The 22,538-nt window shown below is 31.2% G+C and overlaps 1 protein-coding gene across 3 annotated transcripts; it reads left to right on the top strand.

Moving 5' to 3' along the window:
- Positions 1–87: 87 nt before the first annotated feature.
- LOC143048750 (stabilizer of axonemal microtubules 4-like) lies at positions 88–21,678 on the top strand. Of its 3 annotated transcripts, none has more exons than XM_076222621.1 (12): positions 88–220; positions 2,655–2,897; positions 3,695–3,848; positions 5,502–5,624; positions 6,741–6,801; positions 12,167–12,279; positions 13,362–13,433; positions 17,261–17,362; positions 17,565–17,668; positions 18,129–18,299; positions 19,470–19,637; positions 20,208–21,678. In XM_076222621.1, the coding sequence occupies exons 2-12, from the start codon at positions 2,668–2,670 to the stop codon at positions 20,284–20,286; spliced, it is 1,377 nt and encodes a 458-aa protein (XP_076078736.1). In that variant the 5' UTR covers positions 88–220; positions 2,655–2,667; the 3' UTR covers positions 20,287–21,678. The 3 variants fall into 3 exon arrangements, with proteins under 3 accessions (XP_076078736.1, XP_076078737.1, XP_076078738.1); XM_076222623.1 differs by lacking the exon at positions 88–220 and adding an exon at positions 2,212–2,269; XM_076222622.1 differs by lacking the exon at positions 5,502–5,624.
- The last annotated feature ends 860 nt before the right edge of the window (positions 21,679–22,538 follow it).

The raw sequence follows: 22,538 nt of genomic DNA, 5'->3' as shown, positions 1-22,538 counted from the left end.
TATAAAGATCGTTGTTGTTTATACTTTTATCGGTCATTTTCGGTTTTTGTTTTAAAATAAAAATTGTCTCCCATATTTTTGTCAAGTACGTCACAAATTTATGAGCACAAAGAGCACATGTTGTCCAAGGCAACCAAGAAGCTTTACTGAACAATTTAGTTAAATTACCGTATTTTAATTGTTTACATACCAAACAGACTTTATCAGTGATAAAATAATCGTAAGTTTAAGTGGCCATAGAACATTTGCATTGATAAATTTTATGAAAGATAATAAATTGGTTTTAAAAGTACAGTAAAGATGTTTTGCACATCAATAATTTGTCAATTATATTCTATATTGCTATTCATGTTCACAACTGTCAATATTGGATGATGTTACATTGTTGGTCCTCTGTTATTTTAGGGCTCCCTTTACTTAAGGGTTAGGGAATTTTTACTTTAGGTTCTATGGCTATATTTTTGGGTCAGGGACTGTGTAATGCCTAATGGTTAGGTATAAGTAATGTCATTAATGATTAAACAGGCTGCTATCCGCCTTATAAAAATGTACCATACTGTAATGATTTTATAGGGTTATGTGTATGTGTTATATTACCTAAGTATAACAATCCTAGGCTTGAGTCATTTGTCATCTAGAAGGTCGCTCATCTATTTGGGGAAGTCCGATCTGGATAACAACTAGGGTAATGACTGTCAAATATATCATGGGGAAACCCGGAATTCCATGAAATGACGTAGTAGTCTTCCGAATGTACATATGCAATAGTAAACCCAAGTATGTGTAGTTCCCAGTAAACTGGTGTTATCCCATATTCATAACAATACCAAAAACTGTTATTAAATACATGATTTTCTGATTGCTTCCTTTTCACAAAACAAACATCTTTATGTCACAATGTCTATGACGACTCATCCCCTACACAGCTACAGGTCCCCAGATTTAGTACTCTACATTGAAGCATTTCATACTTAAAAAGTTAAAATTGAAGTTGGAATCTTTTTTACAATTTTTGTACATTCAGTGAAAAAATACTTTTTTTTAAGGATGATGGCTGTCATGGGCCATATATTCATGTAAGAGCTAGGCAACAAGTTCCATTGACCATTGTTGAAATGAGAACTCAATACATGTAGCAATATGTACACTTGTATGCTAATTGTTTTCCATAGCATCCAAGTACACAGGGAATTTTGAATGAAATACCATCTTGTTTTTAGAATTTATAACATCGCATCCATATGTAACACAATCTTTAACATATTAATCTCAGATAGAATCCCATTACAATGTTGATAAACATGATAAAAGGTCCTGGGGGCTGGGGAGAACACTGACTGGTGTATAACATATATTATATATGTACATGTTAAAAAAGAAGATGCTGTTTGATTCATATTGCCAATGAGACAACTCTCCACAAGAGACCAAATAACACAGATATTAATATTTATAGGTTACTGTACAGCCTTAACATACTGCATAGTCAGATATAAAAGGCCCAAAAATAACAAATCTATAACAAACAAATGGACTTATGTACAGGTACCAGTGCAGCTGAACAAATATTTGTGTGTTGATTGAAATTTATGGATGTTTGTGTGTCTCAGTCATGCAAAAAAAAACCCACACATTGAAATTAATACTTGGCATAGTAAGAACAAAAATTGCATTACTGTGAGACTGAAAACAGTATGACAGTGTCAATCAGTGTCAATATGTTTGTCAAAGTTTGTATGACAGTGTCAATATGTTTGTCAAAGTTTGTAATTTGAATTATATTTTTGTTAGTGTTAAATTGCTGAAAATATATGTCTTATCTCATTTTTAATTCCTAAGGAAATTTTAATGTTTCTATTTTAAATTTATGAAATTTTTATTGACTTTAATTGATTTTTGTTTAATTATTTTTTCTCTGCTGAAGTGCTGTGGCATGTTCTTGAGAATGTCAGTTTGCGCAAAGTAATTTGTACTGAAGACTTAATTATGTCACTTTTAGGATATTCTAAGGTTTTATCAAAGCATAATTATAGGAATAGGGTTTGTTAATTAAATTCTATTCTTACTAATGAGAGTACTATTTACATGTTGTGTCAAATTAATTAGTTCTCGGTTGAGAATTTATTTGTACATCAGAGCTTTAGAAACCAGACCAAAAGTGAGTCTTGCACAAGCTTTTATCCAGTTTGGTAGAGAGTTCACATAAATTTTATATTTCTGACAGTTCACATACATATTGTTTTTTACAATTTACACCTGGCACTGAAAGGTTTGGTTATTATCATAATGCAAATAGTTGATTTGTCTTTTCAACATAGAAATGTAGAACATGAACATGATGAAGAGAACTCCTAAATGACCTCTCACATAAAAAGAAATATCGACATTAATTCGCAGTTTGCTAATCATAAATGTGAAATTGAAGTAACAGGGGACTTTGTTTATTTTATTTGTACAATAAAAGAAAACATTTCTTTGTGAACCTGTTATTTGTACAAAAGTTGGCTGATTGCAGTACTAGTATAAATATATACTGTATATATAATTAGGACTAGTAATTTTTATTTTTTATGTCATTATGATGACAAATTATTGTAGCTACTGATATTCTCACACTATTCATGTTCATCTACATTATTTAATTTATATTCCAGCTTTCAAACAAAGATGGGTCCTTTACCACAAGGAAGTAGAAATCTCCATATCAAGGCCAGCCAAGGTCCAGATATAAACATGATGAAATTTTACATCACACAAAATTCTACCACTTATGGTAGATACCATGAAAAATTTAAACCAAGAACTGGCAGACATACTGGGACTGGTTACTCTGCCAACTTCAGACCTGCCGTATATTACAACCAACGTCTGGATCAATCTGATAACCCAACTCTAGCGTAAGTATTTAAACTTGTATAGACATGCATTCAACATATATTATACCACAGTACTTTCTATAGCCAATAAAATACACTGAGAACATGACTATAATCAACTAACAGCAGCTCATACATTGCAGTCGATCTTTCTATTGACTGTGAATTTTAAAAGTTAGAAATTAGAAATGTTTATGAATTGAAAAAAAGACCAAATTACCAAAGGGACAATAAAAAAACACAATTATAAAAATTAGGAGATATCGTATAATTGTCTTTTTAGACAACTATCCAGCAAAGTTCAAATAAAATGGATGTAAGCAATTATAGGCAACCATACAACTTTCAATAATGAGAAAAACCCTTGCCATAAAGTCAGCTATAAATGGCTCTGACATGAAAAATATGAAACAATTCAGTTAAGAAAACTAACAGCCTAATTTGTATTTATTAAAAAAAGTTTAAGAAAAACAAATATGACATACAAGAATCAACCACTGAACTACAGGCTCCTGACTTGGGACAGTATCATAAATAATGGGGGGGGGGTTAAACATGTTTGTTAGCACTCAACCCTCCCCGTAACAGCACAACACAAGAACAAGTATTTGTCAGAAACACACAAAACCATGGCAAAACATATAAAAAAAACTTAGAGAAGACAAACAAACAGTCTTTAAAAGAGACTGTTAAGAAAACAAATGATTGAGCAATATGAATAACTGTTTAACATTTTACCTAGTTTTTCAATTCTGTATAGTTACTGTCTTTACCCTTGAATTTGTTTAAATTCTAAAATGTGTTATTTGTATTTACAGAGATATTTGTTCCAAGAACTACCACACTGTTACAGAGATAGCATACCAACCTTACAAGGAAAACAGTGGTAGAGAACCGTTACCTGGTAATGTCCATCAAGTGGGGTCAGGATTTGTACGACAGAAACCAATCACATTTTCTAAAGATGCTGACGTAAGTGGGGGTGGGGGAGCGGGGTTATCATTAGGGAGCTTTGTATTAGTTCTTATTAGAATTTTTATTACAGAAGCCTTTATAATATAATAGTTTGAGACTAGGGTTTGTGACATATAATTTAGAGGAAGGTTGTTTGGAATCATAAAGTCAATGGTATAAATATCAGTAATTTAGTCTCAAGCTTACCATAAAGGATCATAAAGATATTGTTTTAACTTGTGATTATGTTTGTGAGATACATTATGAAAGAAGATTTTCATAAAAGATCCAATAACTGGATTAAGTATGAAACTTATAACATTATGCTGCTTATATCAGACAATTATGGTATAAGACAGCTTTGTATATATCAGAAAGATCAACCCTATAATATAACCTATAGTTGTTGCACTACTTTTCATCTTAAACAAAATAATCAAACATTTAGAACTGCATGTTAGAGTAGTTTAAGACTTGCACATATTTTATTGTTATTATTCAACACACATATAAATATTGCACACAGATTTATAAATAGATTTTTATTATTTTGCACATATCCTTTTTACATACTATATTATCACCTCTTTAGTTATCATAATGTATAGCAAAACTATTTTGAAAAGTCCACACATTTTTCTTTCACAATAATTAAGATAAATGTACCAATATAATTTTGATGGAGGTACAACATACAACTTCTGTAAAATGATTTGTACGATTTTGCTATATATTATATGTCACATTATAAGGATTTATTGCAAGAACATTTAAAGATGTAAAAATTCAATTAATACAGTATATCTGTATAAAAAAGGATTATGGTATCTTTTGAAATGTAGTCATGACAGTTATAATTTAAATGTAAATTGCACACAACCTGGTCATGTTTTAATTATAGGAATAATGCATGTAGCACTTCGTTTCTTTTTTTTAACTTTAAAGATGAAATGAAAACTCTATAAATACCTAGCCTTTGTCATAAGATGCAAATTTATACAAAATGGTGGTTAAATTTACTTAACCCCGGGGATCTGTCATGTCTGTTGACAAAAAGAAAATTCAAAGGAAAGATGAAAAGGAAGAATTTTTAATTTAAAAGAGATATATATGTTTTTGCAGTAAATCCAATATATATTGTTTATTTCTGACGTGATTTACATCATTGTCTCCCTTTATTGTAGTCTAACAGTAAATCCAATATATTGTTTATTTCTGACATTTGTTATTTACATCATTGTCTCCCTTTATTGTAGTCTAACATTTAATCATGTTAATAATGCACATTTTTGTGTAGGAGTCTGCAAATTTACTGAATTAAATTATTATGATGTTTTATTACTGAGAGATGAAATTTTGGTAATAATTTTTTGTACTGGAATCAGCATATTTGATTTTCTTGAATTAAATTGAATCAAAAATGGTGTCTCAAATTGAGTGATAATTTCAAAAATTGAAGAAGAAGAAAAATGATGTACATGTATATTAAATATAAGTTCAACAGACAACCTTTTGGCATTGATTTTCTACAATCTTTGATTTCTGAATATAGACATTATATTCATGGAGAATGATTTACTTCTCAGAAAGGGAGATAATCTTGTACTTCAAATACTTTTTTGAATTCTTTTTGGCCTCTCTTTATTGCATGTTTAGACTTTGTTATTGTAGGTAAAGGCAGTATTTATAGATACTAGGGCTGCCTCTGCACCAGCCAATATTCTGCCGAGATCTAAACCTTTATTACATAGAATACAAGCTAAAGATCCGGTAGAATTAGAAAATGAGGGCTATGTAAGTTTTTAAAGCTGGTGTGACTAATGGCCAACGATTCACATGTTTTGACATAGCACTGGAAGAACTGATTACAAGCTCAGGAAATTTCATGATTCTTGAGGACACTGGCACGTTTTTACACTCAAGTACACTTTGGATTAAGAATGATATGACAATACACTGAAAATCCACTTTTACCCCAGTCTATTACAGTACTGTATAACCAGTTAACTGGTATCAAGTGTTAAATTTCCAATTTCCAGTTACTCAGTTAGTGAGTTACACTTATAATTTACAAATGACATTTTATAATTGTAGAATCCTGTACTTTCGATTTTATATTTTTGATGCACTTTTATTACAGTTTTGCACACTTTGTAGTCTTAACACAATCAATACCTAGCAATGCACATTATACACACATATTCTTCTATGTACAGTAGTAATCGTTTACACACATTTATTTTGTTTATGTTCAAATTGGTTGACTTGTTTGCCAGTGCAGCTGTCATTATAGATAGTATTCAGCCTGTGATGTATATTTATACCATCTTGACTCACTGTTCATAAAGAGTAACATTCATTGTTTATGTTATATGCATATTGAGGGAATTCCGATAAGTTGGATTAATTTGAAACCATATCCTTACAAACATTAATGATATTCTTAAGTAAACAACACTGACATGCTTGTCCAAACCAGACCTTACAGTTAATGATTATTTGGGTATGATTCTTTCACAGACTCAGTATTCAAACCTTTGAAATTCTAGACTTGGTGTTTTGAGCAATTTTTTTTTTATTCCTTACACCAGGCCTTGAAGGCATAAAACTTTGTTCAGTGCTCGGAGCACAAAAATCATGCTCGAAACATAAAATCCAGCAATTTGATTGGTTGATTTTTTAAGTCTGAGTACAAAAATCATGCTTGAAAGTTTTATGACCGTGAGGCCAGTAGGGAAAGTTATTCATATTCATTGTTTAAAAAAAAAATGTTTATCTTACAATTTTAATTTACTTGTCATTTAACCCTTCTAGTTACTATAGGTATAACTCTGTCTGGACCCTCTGGGTTGCTATTGGAGAGGTATAGAAATAGAGCTTTAATTTCCTCACTTCCTTTTGACATTTTAGGGTCCTCAGTATATGTTATCAGAGACATCAAAGAGATTCAGGGGAGATCAGCCCGATAGAAGTAAGTATTAACATGATATTAAATTATTTATCTAACAATGGTGGTGAAAGATTTCTGATACAAATATTGTACAGGTAAAACAGTCAATATTAAAGCAACAGAATAATTATCATTGAGTAACTGAACAATATTGAATCGAAATGAATGGTCACAAAAAAACTTTTTTGAAAGACTTCAAGAGTTCAAAATCAAGGATAAATAATACTTGAAAATAATTTACTTTGTCCCATAACTTTGACCTTCACGGCCTAGCCAAGATCAGATGTGCATTTCATATTGGGTCCATGTTATAGGCTTGTAAAGACAAGAATATAAACTTTACATAAGTAATACATCTTTGAACTGAAGGAGAGAATGAAGGACACCTACGGGTGCGGGAATTCTCGCTACATTGAAGACCCATTGGTTGCCTTCGGCTGTTGTTTGCTCTATGGTCGGGTGGTTGTCGCTTTGACATATTCACCATTTCCTTTCTCAATTTTATTTCACAATGAATATCAAATATCATGTATAGGTGGTACCGTTTTGAAAAAAAACACTAAAATACACGCTGAAAATGGGCAAAATTTCACGTTATGTTGTTTCATTTAAAATTTCACTGTTTTTATCAATTGATAGTTAATAAGTGAACTTAATTTGAACTACATTATTGGTTCACTGTTATAGACAATTTATTCTTCTTTCTTTTACTGGTTGTTGCAACAAAAAATCTTCAGTGGTTACAAAGTTATGATAAAAAGTTGAATACTATGCGCTTGTTATGCAATTTTGTACTTTTGTTTTTAGCTTGCTCAGTGTAGTGATAAAAGAGAAAAATAAATCAAATTTATGCTATTATGTGTTTTGTTTTCTCTTCTAGTATATACATTATCAAAAACTACCTCATTTATCCAAATTGCAGTACCCTAGCTGGAGATATATGCCATCAAAGTTGGATATACAAATAAAGTGAAAAAATGTCTTGTCCGTAGACATGCATTCCCTAGTAAACTGGAAGCATAATTACATTAATGTTGCATTGCTAAGTTCCTGTTCTTTTGTAGATATGAAAACACTACTAACATTTTTTTCTACCATCTATTAATAGAGGAAAAAATTCAAAAATATGTCAGAATGTCTTGTCCGTAGACACATGTCTTGTCCGTAGACATGTCTTTTTATCAATATTGCTTGGCCTTATGGGTCTTAATTAGTCCTATGTGTTGTTTAAACTTAGAAATATCTTATTTTTAGCTCACCTGGCCCGAAGGGCCAAGTGAGCTTTTCCCATCACTTTGCGTCCGGCGTCCGTCGTCCGTCGTCTGTCGTCCGTCGTCCGGCGTCGTTAACTTTTACAAAAATCTTCTCCTCTGAAACTACTGGGCCAAATTGAACCAAACTTGGCCACAATCATCATTGGGGTATCTAGTTTAAAAAATGTGTGGCGTGACCCGGTCAACCAACCAAGATGGCCGCCACGGCTAAAAATAGAACATAGGGGTAAAATGCAGTTTTTGGCTTATAACTCAAAAACCAAAGCATTTAGAGGAAATCTGACATGGGGTAAATATGTTTATCAGGTCAAGATCTATCTGCCCTCAAATTTTCAGATGAATCGGTCAACCTGTTGTTGGGTTGCTGCCCCTGAATTGGTAATTTTGAGGAAATTTTTGCCGTTTTTAGTTATTATCTTGAATATTATTATAGATAGAGATAAACTGTAAACAGGAATAATGTTCAGCAAAGTTAGATTTACAAATAAGTCAACATGACCGAAATGGTCAGTTGACCCCTTAAGGAGTTATTGCCCTTTATAGTCAATTTTTAACCATTTTTCATAAATCTAAGTAATCTTTTACAAAAATCTTCTCCTCTGAAACTAATGGGCCAAATTAATCCAAAGTTGGCCACAATCATCTTTGGGGTATCTAGTTTAAAAAATGTGTGGCGTGACCCGGTCAACCAACCAAGATGGCCGCCACGGCTAAAAATAGAACATAGGGGTAAAATGCAGTTTTTGGCTTATAACTCAAAAACCAAAACATTTAGAGGAAATCTGACATGGAGTAAAAATGTTTATCAGGTCAAGATCTATCTGCCCTGAAATTTTAAGATGAATCGGTCAACCTGTTGTTGGGTTGCTGCCCCTAAATTGGTAATTTTGAGGAAATTTTTGCCGTTTTTAGTTATTATCTTGAATATTATTATAGATAGAGATAAACTGTAAACAGGAATAATGTTCAGCAAAGTTAGATTTACAAATAAGTCAACATGACCGAAATGGTCAGTTGACCCCTTAAGGAGTTATTGCCCTTTATAGTCAATTTTTAACCATTTTTCATAAATGTAAGTAATCTTTTACAAAAATCTTCTCCTCTGAAACTAATGGGCCAAATTAATCCAAAGTTGGCCACAATCATCTTTGGGGTATCTAGTTTAAAAAATGTGTGGCGTGACCCGGTCAACCAACCAAGATGGCCACCACAGCTAAAAATAGAACATAGGGGTAAAATGCAGTTTTTGGCTTATAACTCAAAAACCAAAACATTTAGAGGAAATCTGACATGGAGTAAAAATGTTTATCAGGTCAAGATCTATCTGCCCTGAAATTTTAAGATGAATCGGTCAACCTGTTGTTGGGTTGCTGCCCCTGAATTGGTAATTTTGAGGAAATTTTGCTGTTTTTTGTTTATTATCTTGAATATTATTATAGATAGAGATAAACTGTAAACAGCAATAATGTTCATCAAAGTAAGATTTACAAATAAGTAACATGACCGAAATGGTCAGTTGACCCCTTTAGGAGTTATTGCCCTTTATAGTCAATTTTTAACCATTTTTCGTAAATCTTAGTTATCTTTTACACAAATCTTCTCCTCTGAAACTACTGGGCCAAATTAATTCAAACTTGGCCACAATCATCTTTGAGGTACCTTGTTTGAAAAATGTGTCCGATGACCTGGCCATCCAACCAAGATGGCCACCACGACTAAAAATAGAACAGGGGTAAAATGTAGTTTTTTGCTTATAACTCTGAAACCCAAATCATTTAGAGGAAATCTGACAAGGAGTTAAATTGTTAATCAAGTCAATATATATCTGCCCTGAAATATTCAAATGAATAGGACAACCGGTTGTTGGGTTGCTGCCCTCCAATTTGTAATTTTTAAAGAAATTTTGCTGTTTTTGGTTATTATATTGAATACTATTATAGACATGATAGATAGCGATAAACTGTAAACAGCGATAATGTTCATCAAAGTAAGATCTACAAATAAGTCCACATGACCTAAATGGTCAATTGACCCCTTAAGGAGTTATTGCCCTTTATAGTCAATTTTTAACAATTTTCATTAATTTGGTAAATTTATGTAAATTTTTACCAAATATTTTTCTCTGTTACTAATGGGCAAAGTTCATTATAGATATAATTGTAAGAAGCAAGAATGTTCAGTAAAGTAAGAACTTCAAACACATCACCATCACCAAAATACAATTTTGTCATGAATCCATTTGTGTCCTTTGTTTAATATGCACATAGACCAAGGTGAGCGACACAGGCTCTTTAGAGCCTCTAGTTAATAAATAAAGTAATTTAAGTGTTATCAATTTTTGTAAAATTACTTTACAGGAGTGGATTTTAAAAAGTGTCAGATTATCAGTCATAAAAAGCATACCTTATTTTACTTCAATATTGTTTATTCCAGTTGATGCATACCTTAAAAGATTAACTAAATCAAATGAAGAAAAAGTATTTCTCTCTCTCTAACTTTATCTTTTGCATTTCAGTATTAACAACGGATGAGGAAGTGTCTACGGACAAGACACTTGTACATAACAAGTATTAAATTCAATTATTTGTCTGCTATGGAACTTAAATCTTATTTATAGGTGATGAAAGTTATCTATTTAAATTAAAACTCAGTATTTTCAACATAAATATAGTCACAATTAATTCTAACAGATTTTTTTTTTAACTGAAATTGTCTTGTCCGTAGACATTACCACAATATATTTGTATCCAATTTCCTTGAGTTCAGCCTAATTTGATAGGTAAAATGTATGTTATTTTTTCAAGAGAACACATTCAACTATGTCAAAATTGAGTTTTAATAATAGTTTGATTGTTTTAAACAGTCAGATATATGGATTTCAGTTAAAAGAATGTGTCTTCATTTTGGCTTAATCAGTAAATTATTGAGATATGTAAAGAATTATGGGTACATTTTTATATTTTCCAAAATTTAAAAAACACAGCTTAAAATTTAATTATTAACTTTTAATCTTAACTTTAACAATCATCTTTGAAAGCATTTAATTGAATGTCAATAAAATGTCTTGTCCGTAGACATTATCAAAATGTATTTGCTTCCATTTCTCTCGAAGTTAAGCATCATTTAATAGATAAACCTGATAAAATGTATGTTGTTTTTTTCAAGAGAACATTTTTAGCTATATCAAAATTAGGTTTTAATAATGCATTTCATTAAATATGAATACAATGTCTTGTCCGTAGACAAAACATATAAATTGTATTGCTAAGTTTGATTGTTTATTGTAAGAATATGCATCAAGTTATTTTAATGTTCTATACACCAAAAGAAAGGTTTTTTTTGGAAGTTTTGTTATTTATAGATAATTTTAGAAACAGTTTTATCAGATAAGATTAATGATCCAAGAAAGCTCCTGTTGTTTGAAATAACTCTGAGTTGAACATGTTCTTGCTTTTTTTTTTTCAATTAAAATGTTTGATATTCAATAATTCTAAACATATTTTGTTGTCTTTGTCATTGACCAAAAATCTGACACTGGTGACCATGTCTTGAAGCCAACCATTAAAGAAAATTATACAGTTTTCAAACAACATTTATTTAATAAAAATATTAAATATTTCTTCCAAAAAGGGCATGTAATTATATAAATGCTTCCAGTGTTAGCCTAACGATGGCAATTTTTCATAATTTAAACCATTTTTGAACCAAAATATCAAAAGAGTTTTTCCCTGAGGTGATACTCATTTTTGACTTCATGTGAAACACAAAATGCACATCTGATCTTGGCTAGGTCGTTCAGTTAACACATTCTGAGATTAGTTACTTTGTCTAGGTGAATGATATTAGGGTCGAAATATAATTGAATAAAAAATAGCAGTGGACAATTATCTTGGGAAGATATAAAGACTGTATGACCATAATTACCTTTCTACTGTTGATTCACTCAGTGTTTTAGTTTACTTTCCATTTAGGGTAACAGATATTCTGCTAGTGAACACCTTACCTTGCTCCCTGATCTGATCACTAGTATGAACTTTGTGATGTCAATGATTCCACTGCCCTACCTAAGTTAGCTTAGAACTGTGTAAGTTATTTATGTTGTATTTTTTCAGTGGATGTATCAATGAAGACTGTTGGTGACCCTGAGGGTACAGGATTTACACATGCCTATAATGTAGAGCCCATCACATATTACCCAGGTGATCCACATAAGAATGATAGACCTGTGAGTATATTTGAAGCCCTATGTATGATATTTTACATAACCATTAATAGGGTCCATTTCCATCATTATTTATATAAGAACATATATTGGATGTTATACTTACTGTTATGCAAGTTCCTACAAAAAATAAGGTTTTAAGTTCATTTCTAACTGAATATTTATTCAAGTATTGAATGCTTCTATTTGTAACTTCAGTGGGGTGTAAAGGTGTTGTCTGAAGTACATTTTTGTATGAGGCGTGGAAGCACTTCATTCTAAAAATGTGCGCACGGTCAACGCTTTTGCAACCTTATGAAGTTACAAAAAGAAGCATTCAATACTTATAATTTCATTTTTTAGCTAGAATCATGAAAACATGATTTTTATCAGTTTTTATTTAATTTACATGTTCACTTTATTGTGGGACCTCATGTCATCACGAATGATAAATTTTATTGTGTAATGCAGTTGCTTTTAAAGGGAATAACATGAGATTGCAGTGTAGCCAAGGTGAATAACGTATAACAATGAAACATACATCTTATGTAATTATATATATATATATAAAATACAGAAATTAAACTCTTGGTAAAAAACGTCAAAGTTTACATGTAACATATGTTTTGTTGTTAAATAGTTTAAGTTTAAAACAAACATACCCGGTAGAACTAGAAGATGTGGTATGAGTGCCGATGAGACAACTCTCCATCCAACTCACAATTTGTAAATGTAAACCATTATGGTACAGTCATCAACACAGAACTTGGCTCACACCAAACAACAAGCTATAAAAGGTCCCAAAAAATGACTAGTAAAACCATTCAAACAGGAAAATCAAACTATATTAAAAACGAGAAACCACATCAGCAAATAACAACCACTTAACATCAGGTTTATACAGTTTTGTAAAATTGGCTTGATAACTGATTATTGAATTGTATTTATAAATTTTCTTATTGTTAAAAAATCTATCCTCCCAACTAATGTGTGTGTGTGTCATTTTGAAGTGCTATATCCCCCATGTTTTAGGTTTATCCCCTAAACTATCATATTTATGTATATACAAACAGTCATAATAAATTGGTATATTTATTATCTGACAGAGATGGCAGACACACAGACCAACAGGGATTACTATAATGAAGACAGATTTCCTGAGATCAGAATATCCACATGTAAGTAAACCTTTGACCCCTGACCTCTGCCTGGAAGTGACCTGTTTATAAGTGATTATAAAGACAGATCGTTTAGATTGTTGTACTCAACAATAATGTTTGAATAGAACTCAGACTTCTAAGGTACATTTGATGGCTTAATTGGTTGTACTCAACAATAATGTTTGAATAGAACTCAGACTTCTAAGGTACATTTGATGGCTTTATTGGTTGTACTCAACAATAATGTTTGAATAGAACTCAGACTTCTATAAAGGTACATTTGATGGCTGAATTGGTTGTACTCAACAATAATGTTTGAATAGAACTCAGACTTCTATAAAGGTACATTTGATGGCTTTATTGGTCGTACTCAACAATAATGTTTGAATAGAACTCAGACTTCTATAAAGGTACATTTGATGGCTGAATTGGTTGTACTCAACAATAATGTTTGAATAGAACTCAGACTTCTATAAAGGTACATTTGATGGCTGAATTGGTTGTACTCAACAATAATGTTTGAATAGAACTCAGACTTCTAAGGTACATTTGATGGCTTTATTGGTTGTACTCAACAATAATGTTTGAATAGAACTCAGACTTCTATAAAGGTACATTTGATGGCTGAATTGGTTGTACTCAACAATAATGTTTGAATAGAACTCAGACTTCTAAGGTACATTTGATGGCTTTATTGGTCGTACTCAACAATAATGTTTGAATAGAACTCAGACTTCTAAGGTACATTTGATGGCTTTATTGGTTGTACTCAACAATAATGTTTGAATAGAACTCAGACTTCTAAGGTACATTTGATGGCTTAATTGGTTGTACTCAACAATAATGTTTGAATAGAACTCAGACTTCTATAAAGGTACATTTGATGGCTTAATTGGTTGTACTCAACAGTAATGTTTGAATAGAACTCAGACTTCTAAGGTACATTTGATGGCTTTATTGGTCGTACTCAACAATAATGTTTGAATAGAACTCAGACTTCTAAGGTACATTTGATGGCTTAATTGGTTGTACTCAACAGTAATGTTTGAATAGAACTCAGACTTCTAAGGTACATTTGATGGCTTTATTGGTTGTACTCAACAATAATGTTTGAATAGAACTCAGACTTCTAAGGTACATTTGATGGCTTTATTGGTCGTACTCAACAATAATGTTTGAATAGAACTCAGACTTCTAAGGTACATTTGATGGCTTAATTGGTTGTACTCAACAGTAATGTTTGAATAGAACTCAGACTTCTAAGGTACATTTGATGGCTTAATTGGTTGTACTCAACAATAATGTTTGAATAGAACTCAGACTTCTATAAAGGTACATTTGATGGCTTAATTGGTTGTACTCAACAATAATGTTTGAATAGAACTCAGACTTCTATAAAGGTACATTTGATGGCTTTATTGGTCGTACTCAACAATAATGTTTGAATAGAACTCAGACTTCTAAGGTACATTTGATGGCTTTATTGGTTGTACTCAACAATAATGTTTGAGTAGAACTCAGACTTCTAAGGTACATTTGATGGCTTAATTGGTTGTACTCAACAATAATGTTTGAATAGAACTCAGACTTCTAAGGTACATTTGATGGCTTTATTGGTCGTACTCAACAATAATGTTTGAATAGAACTCAGACTTCTAAGGTACATTCGATGGCTTTATTGGTTGTACTCAACAATAATGTTTGAATAGAACTCAGACTTCTATAAAGGTACATTTGATGGCTTTATTGGTCGTACTCAACAATAATGTTTGAATAGAACTCAGACTTCTAAGGTACATTTGATGGCTTAATTGGTTGTACTCAACAATAATGTTTGAATAGAACTCAGACTTCTAAGGTACATTTGATGGCTTAATTGGTTGTACTCAACAATAATGTTTGAATAGAACTCAGACTTCTAAGGTACATTTGATGGCTTTATTGGTCGTACTCAACAATAATGTTTGAATAGAACTCAGACTTCTAAGGTACATTTGATGGCTTTATTGGTTGTACTCAACAATAATGTTTGAATAGAACTCAGACTTCTAAGGTACATTTGATGGCTTTATTGGTTGTACTCAACAATAATGTTTGAATAGAACTCAGACTTCTAAGGTACATTTGATGGCTTTATTGGTTGTACTCAACAATAATGTTTGAATAGAACTCAGACTTCTAAGGTACATTTGATGGCTTTATTGGTTGTACTCAACAATAATGTTTGAATAGAACTCAGACTTCTAAGGTACATTTGATGGCTTTATTGGTCGTACTCAACAATAATGTTTGAATAGAACTCAGACTTCTATAAAGGTACATTTGATGGCTTTATTGGTCGTACTCAACAATAATGTTTGAATAGAACTCAGACTTCTAAGGTACATTTGATGGCTTTATTGGTTGTACTCAACAATAATGTTTGAATAGAACTCAGACTTCTATAAAGGTACATTTGATGGCTTTATTGGTCGTACTCAACAATAATGTTTGAATAGAACTCAGACTTCTAAGGTACATTTGATGGCTTAATTGGTTGTACTCAACAATAATGTTTGAATAGAACTCAGACTTCTATAAAGGTACATTTGATGGCTTAATTGGTTGTACTCAACAGTAATGTTTGAATAGAACTCAGACTTCTAAGGTACATTTGATGGCTTTATTGGTCGTACTCAACAATAATGTTTGAATAGAACTCAGACTTCTAAGGTACATTTGATGGCTTAATTGGTTGTACTCAACAGTAATGTTTGAATAGAACTCAGACTTCTAAGGTACATTTGATGGCTTTATTGGTTGTACTCAACAATTATGTTTGAATAGAACTCAGACTTCTAAGGTACATTTGATGGCTTAATTGGTTGTACTCAACAATAATGTTTGAATAGAACTCAGACTTCTATAAAGGTACATTTGATGGCTTAATTGGTTGTACTCAACAATAATGTTTGAATAGAACTCAGACTTCTATAAAGGTACATTTGATGGCTTTATTGGTCGTACTCAACAATAATGTTTGAATAGAACTCAGACTTCTAAGGTACATTTGATGGCTTTATTGGTCGTACTCAACAATAATGTTTGAATAGAACTCAGACTTCTAAGGTACATTTGATGGCTTTATTGGTTGTACTCAACAATAATGTTTGAGTAGAACTCAGACTTCTAAGGTACATTTGATGGCTTTATTGGTTGTACTCAACAATAATGTTTGAATAGAACTCAGACTTCTAAGGTACATTTGATGGCTTTATTGGTCGTACTCAACAATAATGTTTGAATAGAACTCAGACTTCTAAGGTACATTTGATGGCTTTATGAGTTGTACTCAACAATAATGTTTGAATAGAACTCAGACTTCTAAGGTACATTTGATGGCTTAGTTGGTCGTACTCAACAATAATGTTTGAATAGAACTCAGACTTCTAAGGTACATTTGATGGCTTAATTGGTCGTACTCAACAATAATGTTTGAATAGAACTCAGACTTCTAAGGTACATTTGATGGCTTTATTGGTTGTACTCAACAATAATGTTTGAATAGAACTCAGACTTCTAAGGTACATTTGATGGCTTTATTGGTTGCAAATTCACAGAAGAAGGAGAATATATATCATTATTGGTATTGATTTTGCAAAGAATTAAATACCCAAAATTAACTTGTACATTTTCTGGGAAAAGATTATATTTCTTTTTCATTAATATTACATTTCTGAAGAACAATTCAGTTCTGTCCAGTTTATGTGAAATATCTGTCTGTTTGAAAAACTGTTGTAAAACAACGCTCTGTTACTTCCTTTTTATTGGAGATTATATATAAGTTTTGCAATGTTTATTTTAAGGGAGATGAACCATTACCAAACCTGGCTTCAGGATCTGAGAGAGGGACAGGATTCACAAGAGAAAAGGCAAAACCATTGTATGTCCACAGAAATCCTATTGATGTAAGTATTTGTACATGCTGAAAGTGCAGCTAACAACAAAAAAGTCATTTCTTTTTCAACATGAGTTTTTAAATTGCAAGGGCCTGATATGAATTTAAATTAATTACAATGTATTGATACTGTTATTGTGATATTTGATTGATATATAGATATTTAAGTTTAATTTACATGTTCTTATAAAGTAAACTTTTTATATTTTTAGGCTTATGATAGAGCCGATGATATTCCTGGTCTCAGATTACAGAGAACAAAGAAATCTGACCCAGCTGATTATCTTAATATGACAAATCCAAACAATCATTCCAGGTAAAACCTTTATTAAAAATCCAAACAACCATTCAAGGTGAAACTTTTATAACAAATCCAAACAACCATTCAAGGTGAAACTTTTATTACAATTACAAACAATAATTCCAGGTAAACTTTGTATGTATATGAAGGAAGACTGCATGCCTATTGCTATTGATAACAAATGCTGCCTATTTCTGCCAGGAGGAGTAATGCTGGCCACTGGAAGCCTCAAATTCACATCTGATTACTGTAAAAATCATTCTAAAATACCAAAGTCTTATATGCTTTTATTCGGTGATCTGAAAATCAGGTTTTGTTGGAATGTTTCAAAACAGTAAAATAATTATATTTTCACCATGCATTGGTTTATTCTCAATGTCTGAACAACGATTAGAATCCTGTTTTCCTTATAGCAGACTGACAAATAAATGAAAAATGTTTTTGAAGTTATATAATCATTGTATGTCTTTTTCAGCCTTACAAAAGATATATTTAAAGGTCAACAAAGGCCAAGTCAGAATGAGGCTGATAGACTAGAGAGAACTGGTGTAGGGAAACAAGAGTTATCTGGATACAGTGAAAATAATGATAGATTTGTAGCTGTTAATGATGATTATAGACGATTTACAACACATTACATGACCAGGTAAGGTTACCAGTTATACAGGGTAACAGTTAAAGGTAACGGCCAATGATTATAGTTGATTTACAACACATTACATGACCAGGTAAGGTTACCAGTTATACAGGGTACCAGTTAAAGGTAATGGCCAATGATTATAGTTGATTTACAACACATTACATGACCAGGTAAGGTTACCAGATAAACAGGGTAACAGTTAAAGGTATTGGCTAATGATTATAGACGATTTACAACACATAACATGACCAGGTAAGGTTACCAGATAAACAGGGTCACAGTTAAAGGTAACATCCAATGATTATAGACGATTTACAACACATTACATGACCAGGTAAGGTTACCAGATAAACAGGGTAACAGTTAAAGGTAACGGTCAATGATTATAGACGATTTACAACACATTTCATGAACAGGTAAGGTTACCAGATAAACAGGGTAACAGTTAAAGGTAACGTCCAATGATTATAGACGATTTACAACACATTACATGACCAGGTAAGGTTACCAGATAAACAGGGTAACAGTTTAAGGTAACGTCCAATGAATATAGATGATTTACAACTACATTACATGACCAGGTAAGGTTACCAGATATACAGGGTAACAGTTAAACTTAACGTCCAATGATTATAGACGTTTTACAACACATTGCATGAACAGGTAAGGTTACCAGATATACAGGGTAACAGTTAAAGGTAACGGCCAATGATTATAGACAATTTACAACACATTACATGACCAGGTAAGGTTACCAGATATACAGGGTAACAGTTTAAGGTAACAGCCAATGATTATAGTTGATTTACAACAACATTGCATGACATGTAAGGAAGGCTATGAGATATACAGAGAAACAATGAAATTAGTGATAATATCCTTGGGAGCGCCGACAATAATCCATAATGCCCCTTAGTAATATGTCTATGCATTTGGCAGCACTTCTTTGTCGTGGGTTAAGTGAAGATTGCCTCAAAAGATTTCTATAAAGTAAAACCTTCATATTTCAGACTTCAACATTAAAATTCAATTATGATAAGTAAAGCAGGCCGAATAGTCACCAGGTGCACTATTGCCTTTATGGATTGTAGAATTGGACAATGCTTAAAAACATATTGATATGAAAACTATATTGACAACATATGTAGCTTTATTATATAACCAATTTATTTGTAGGTTTGGTCCAGATCCCACACCTGTAGGAAAAGATCGTGAAGGTCATACTCGTGGAGAAATACAACGGCAAAAACCAGATGGATTTACCAAGAGCACATCTGTTCATTCTTATGGTCAAGATATACACAGCACAGATACTCTCAGAAGACTGGAGCCATATGTAGCAAGGTAAGATATGGGCAATATAAGATATAAAAAGAAGATGTGGTATGATTGCAACAAAGAGTTTACATTTCGATGGCTGAAACATACAGAATACCTAGAAGGCTGGACTGAAAGCCAAAATTAATCATTCGTAGCAATCATAAGATATCCAAATCAAGTATAATAATAATAATAATAATAATAATAATAAATTCTTTATTTAAAGAGGGTAAACACAGTTAGTTACAATTACTAATCTTCCCTGAGGCCCTCATATACATGTATACAATACAAGTAAAAAAATTAAAATAAAGATAATAAGAGAAAAAAGCAAACATGCAACACATAAACACAATTGTATAGACATAATAGTTCAATGTACATGTACCATGATTAAAAGATATAAAACAGTTACAGATTGCATGTAGTAAATAGATATAATATACAACTCATTAAAATCATACATTCTAAGAGTAATAGTTGCAATAATTTCAGACTGAATATTGGGACTGTATGGGCTATTAAACTACTAGCTAAATATGACCATTGAGCCTTGTATTAAATATATTAGAGTTTATGTATTTGTATTTATAGGAGTATGAAATCCAGAGATGTGTTTTATGATGACCATACACATGATGCTAAGATGAACAGGAGTTTAACAGTGTTTTGAGTAGAGTTATAAATGAGTGAAAGATGGTATGTGGCAGTTATAAATAGACAAACTAAATTGTTCAGTAAAATCTGAAGTTGCTGAAAACTTACAATTTATATTATTATGTCAATGTTTTGGTGTTTTTCTATCTTATAATCTTATAGTGGCATGTGTCAAATGGATGTTATATTTTTACTGATTTAATATTGTTCTTGTGTCTTTTATTTATGGACACTTTACTAGTCTTATATATACAGAGTTCAAATTTCAATATTAAAAAAAACAAAAGTTTACATTCTTTTCCACCAAATTGTCCCCTAATTATATAATAATATCTGCTTACATGCAGGTTAGTAACATCACACGGCATTATCTGGCTGGTTTTCGTGAACTGCCACACAAAAGACGATTATCCATAAACTTTCTTTTTTAATATTTATTTCTTAATGATATACTTAATTACAATTTTAGAAAGTTTATATGTTCTTGTTTATATTCCTTACATTATTTTGCATATGTATGTTTATATACTGCAGTTATTTATGTGCAATCTAAGGAAATTTTCATTTTATAATATGTTTTATGTCAAGGGAATGTTTATTAAATATAGAAATGCTACTTTATTTAGATTAAAAGAGAATGAAAAAAAAACCGAGTTTATTTAACATAAGACATCCAGAGTTTAGTTTTAAACCCAACATTTACATTATAAAAGTTCTATTTTTGGTTGATGTTCATCATATACTTTCCTAATCATCAAGCTTTAACCTACCTCTCTTCAGCAATCCTTTCAATAGTTTTTTTCTTCAGAACTTCTCTAGTTTTGTTTTTTCGTCTGTAGAGAAGTTTTTGAAAACACAAAATAAACCATATAAGAAATGTCTAAAGTAGCATCCTTTATAAGTTAAATGTATTACTGTTATAGAAACAGGGTGGTTTAGGTTTACTGTTTATTGTCATGGAAATAGGGTAGTTAAATTTCACTGTTTATTATTCATGAATGATGGCACGCTTTTTGCACAAATTTCCAAATTTTGAAACCAATTTCTAACTAACAAGTTATTCAAGAATATCCTTCTTTAATTATTTATGGGTGTATTATATAAATATATCATAGTTTATATGCTTATGTCAGTAAGAAACGCAAACAAATAGAAAAAGCCACAATGTGTAAAAACAATATTATTGTAGATGACTGTATTCACATGCTTATCAAGGGTCACCCAACAAAATAGACTGCAATTTTAGACTTTACAAATGTTTTATCTTTTTTGGTATTCATTTACAAATGTATTATGTATTTTTCTTACATGTAATATTTTTAATCAGTATTTAAATTAATTGTGATAAAACCTTTTGCTGTTAAGTTTGTGACATTCAAATAATTATTTTTATAATGATTTTATGTAATTCTATTTTTATTCTATGTTTATTTATACATTGTGTGTAATGACTTACATGTCATGTGTTTTTTATTTGTTTATTTGTATCAAGATTGAACCATTCTGTCTGTCTCCTGTTGTTGTTTTTTTCGATTTAAAATCTTTTATATTCTTTTATGCTGCTTATTTAACTTTTGAAAAAACCATGAGTAGTAAAACCTTATGTTGTAAATTGAAGGGCATAAGGGACGACATCAAAAGTTCAATGAAGGATAAAAAACTTAATTCAAATAGTTTTTTCACTGAACCCCTTACCCCCCTATTAACTTAATTTGGGAAAAATTGATTGACTCATATGGATATATGTAAAAATCAATGTCGGATAACCAAATCTTGCAGCAGTTCAACCCCCCCACCCCCAAACTATTTGAATTAAGTTTTTTATCTTACATTGATCTTTTGATGTCGTCCCTAATTGTTGAAATATTTCAATGTTTCTAGCAAAATTAAATTTGTACTAGCTACATTATAAATGAAGTCATTGATACCATTTTATTGAAGTTTATTTGATTATATTACTGGATGTATGCTTTAAGTACCCAATGAAAAGATTTCCAGTGTTTTATATTGAAAATGAAAATTTGTTCAATGTCATTTTAAAACATTTAACCAATGAAGGTTGTGATATTATAAAGTAACAACATAAATAGGTGTCATGTGATTTATGGAGTTGTTTAATGAATCATGATATGATAATTCGAAAAAAATAAAAAAAAGGTATCTAAAGTATAATTGTTTTTAAACATATTTAGAAATATTATTGCCGCCTCCATCCTATTGTTAGTCCCCTACCCATGAAGTCATAGGGAATTATAGGTTTACACTCCA

This window comes from Mytilus galloprovincialis, chromosome 10 (genome assembly GCF_965363235.1).
Source record: "Mytilus galloprovincialis chromosome 10, xbMytGall1.hap1.1, whole genome shotgun sequence".
NCBI classification, from domain to species: Eukaryota; Metazoa; Mollusca; class Bivalvia; order Mytilida; family Mytilidae; genus Mytilus; species Mytilus galloprovincialis.
Note: the sequence above shows the minus strand (reverse complement) of the source record. Positions and strands in the feature narration are given on the sequence as shown.